This window comes from Plectropomus leopardus, unplaced genomic scaffold (assembly GCF_008729295.1).
Source record: "Plectropomus leopardus isolate mb unplaced genomic scaffold, YSFRI_Pleo_2.0 unplaced_scaffold13279, whole genome shotgun sequence".
Classification (NCBI taxonomy): Eukaryota; Metazoa; Chordata; class Actinopteri; order Perciformes; family Serranidae; genus Plectropomus; species Plectropomus leopardus.
This window is the reverse complement of record NW_024614146.1, coordinates 47-3,541: the sequence shown is the minus strand read 5'-3', so window position 1 is coordinate 3,541 and position 3,495 is coordinate 47. Positions and strand designations below refer to the sequence as shown.

The following is a 3,495-nucleotide window of genomic DNA, read 5'->3' as shown; positions in this document are numbered from 1 at the left end:
TGTGTGTGTGTGTGTGTGTGTGTGTGTGTGTGTGTGTGTGTGTGAAGGATCTGAAGCAGCAGAACCAGTACCAGGTGTTTGAGCGGCAGCTGGATGAGAGTCGCTGTGCCATGTTGGAGCTGCAGAGAGAAAACGCAGCACTGAAGAAGCAGTTAAAGGAGAGGTGAGGAAAGAAGTGGTCGACTTGTCTCAGCATTAATGATATCATTCAGAGCAGCAACTGACAATTATTTTTGTTAATCTGCGTATTTTTTTTCTCAATTAAATGTCAGACTGTAGTGAAAAACCACCACAGTTTCCCTAAAACCAGAAAGATGTATTTAAATTGATCCTGTTTCATCAGGAGAATATATGCCTGCAGTGTCCTAAGTTCCCCAGCTCAGTATCCTCTTGTGTATGCCATATTCAGCACATTAATATAGCAACAAACCGCTATTTGCTCTGTGAAGATAGAGTGGAGTTGTGAAGTCATGCTGCTTCTCTGTGTGTTGTGATCTGAGCATGTGCATGTCAGTGTACGTGTGTATCCCACTGGGGGCACTGGGGACACTGATATCAGGACGGCATCCTTGCAGAAGTGTAGCACCCACCACCCTCTTCTTCCCATCTGATTAACACTGTTACCTCTGTTAACACAGTTACTGTTGTTTTACGCTTTTTATGGAGTAAGCACTGTTAGCTGCTGTCCGCCGGCTCAGCCACCTCCATGTTGAGAATAAGTCCAAACAACTTAATAGCTCTCAATTTCACTCAGAGTTCCTTTAAAACCTTTCAAAGGATTTGATGTTCTCTGCAATGTTTTTGTCATGGGTCAAGTGTTCAGTGTATGTTTCCCTGCAGGTAAACATGCTGAAATCATCCACCCACAGCTTATATCTACTGATGTCATCAAATTTGCGGGGAAGACTGTGCTCTTGAATTTATTTTATCTTCACTGTGGCTGATCAGATTTTTACCACCCAAACTGCATTTGAAAAGTCCATATTTCTTCCATGTTTTGCAATTTGAAATGCAAAGTTAGCCCTTAGCCATCCCCTAAAATGTTATTTCATATCAAGAGACAGGACCATAGAAACATATGACCCAGTGTTGTCCAATCAGCAGGTATTAAGGTATTCAGTAATAAATGACAAATAAAAGCATGAAATCCTCCTCAATTTCAGAATCTGGAAATGGTCAATGGTTGAAATTATTAACTGATTACCAAAATAGTTGCTAATAAATCTTAATTCATTAATCAGAACTGAAAGCAGGAGCTTTGCCAATAGCTTGATGAGAGGATCAGTAAAACCCCTCTCATGTCTGTATGGCAATATAAAATAACAGCCAGCATCCAGTTAGCTTAGCTTAGCATACAAACTGGAAACAGTGGGAAACAGCTGGCTCTGTCCAAATGTAACAGGATATACTCACTAACACCACTTAAGTTTACAAATTAACACATGATGGCAGGGCTTGGTACATTACCCCAGTGAATATAATGTGTTAATTAGAGCTTTCGAAGTGCTAGTGAGTGTATTTTTGAACTTTGAGCTAAGTAGCATAAATAGGCTAGCTGTTTCCACTTGCTTACAGTAGGCTTATTTATGACAAGCTAAGCTAACTGTTTATGGCTCAAGCTTCATATTTAGCACACCAGCACGAGAGAGGAATTGATCTTGTCATGTAGTTTTCAATTTTCCTACATCGTGTACACCTACATCGTAAAATCTGAGGAGTTGATTTTAGTTAAAGAAATCTAGGAAACAGATCGCCTTGAAAATGTAAGTCAATATAACTAGTCAAAATATACCTAAGTCTTAATTCATGTTTACTTCACATCTAATAGTGAAGCTGCTGCAACTTAAAATGACAAGTTTAATGAAATCAATCTTTCTTAGTTTTTGCAACTTCAGTAAAGCAAGTTTACTGTGCTGTATATCTGCATTCTGCCGGTTACAAACTAGTCAGTCATATTTTATTTTCCTAAACATGTCAACAGAACAGAACTAGCAGATCTCCTAATTAAGTTTCTAACACTTAGAAAGAACTAGGTCATTTCACTTGTCATTTTTAAGTTCCAACAACTTCACACAATTAAATAGATACAGATACATTTTAAGATAACTTGACAATTTGAATTTTATATTTACTTTCCTTTTTCAAGGCCATCCATTTCCAAGATTATTTTAAGTAAGATCAAGATCAGATTTTACAAAGCAGAACAGTCCTTTAAAAGCAGAAAACACAAGCTTTTAATAACTGTCTGAACTGGCTAAATTTGGCATTTTAATTTCAGCAGTTTTGTATCGTTATCCCTGATGATTATACGTTAATGTAATGACAAAAGATTAAGAAAAAAATCCCACTAAAGAAACTGTGGTTTATACAATATGATAAAAAATATATCTAAAAGGTTGTACATATCCAGGTTAAAATTAGTATTGTTATGTATTGCACATGTACATACTTCTTTTGTGTTCCGGACTATATGAAAACTCTAACAGAAATTATACAAAGTAGAGTAAAAAGTGGGTCAAATTAGCAGCAGTATTTTCATCAGTGATGATTCAGCCATTTTCAAGATCCTCCTTTATCATAATTGTTTTATTGTTATAAACGTCCCTTTTCCACGATTCCTTTCCATTATTTCTCCCATTATCTCCGTCCCCCTCTTGTATCTGCCGTCCCTTATCAGGTCAGTGCAGGAGAATCCCGAAGCCGAGGAGAAAGAGGAGGAAAGCGTTGATATACGGAAGAAGAGAGACGCCCAGCTGGAAGAAGAAGCACAACGTCTGAAGGAGGAAGTGGAGAAACTGCGGATAGAGATGGAGAAACTGGAGGAGTCGCAGAAACACTGGGAGGAGAAAAAGGAGGAAGATGTCAAAGAGGAAGAGATGGACGAGGAGAAGAAGAAGGAGCGAGAGGAGGACAAGAGGAGAGAGGAGGTGGAGGAGATCCGGAGGAAGCACAAGAAGGAGATGCAGAGTTTGGTGTCGGAGTACAGCAGCGCCCAGACGCACCTGCAGGCTCGCATCGTGGCCTTGGAGAACGAGTGAGTAGAGGACACATGCGTGGAGGTGCAGAAGAACGCAAAGTTTGAAATGAAGGGCGGGTATGTGAGAAAAGTGTGTGTTTGTGTATATGATTTAACTGCAGACTGCGCGAGCGGGAGGAACGGTGCAGGAGGAGGGAGCCGCGGTGTGACGACCTGCAGCTGGGGAGACTTCAGGAGAGACTGACTGAGAGAGACCAGCTCATCAAACGATTGGTGGTGAGGGAGCACACACACACACACAGACACACACACACACACACTCTGAGGCTCACTTGGTAAGTTGTGGTACTGCTCTTCTGATAAAGGATTTTTCTAGTGATATTTTTTATTTTTGTTATTGTCAATAAAAAGCCCCAAAAAAGACCAAAACCGACAATGAATTGATCACACTAACTAATGTTGTTGTCAAAGACTAATATAGTAACCCTCTGAAACCGGAGCAAATTGGTTTCATGTCT

The 3,495-nt window shown here is 39.9% G+C and overlaps 1 protein-coding gene across 1 annotated transcript; it reads left to right on the top strand.

The window, feature by feature from the left end:
- Positions 1-47: 47 nt before the first annotated feature.
- Positions 48-3,253, top strand: LOC121963924 (golgin subfamily A member 6-like protein 22; the record flags this gene model as incomplete). Its single annotated transcript, XM_042514159.1, has 3 exons — positions 48-163; positions 2,678-3,034; positions 3,139-3,253. Coding segments are annotated over 3 exons (588 nt in total), but the record flags the coding sequence as incomplete, so codon positions are not given.
- Positions 3,254-3,495: the final 242 nt, after the last annotated feature.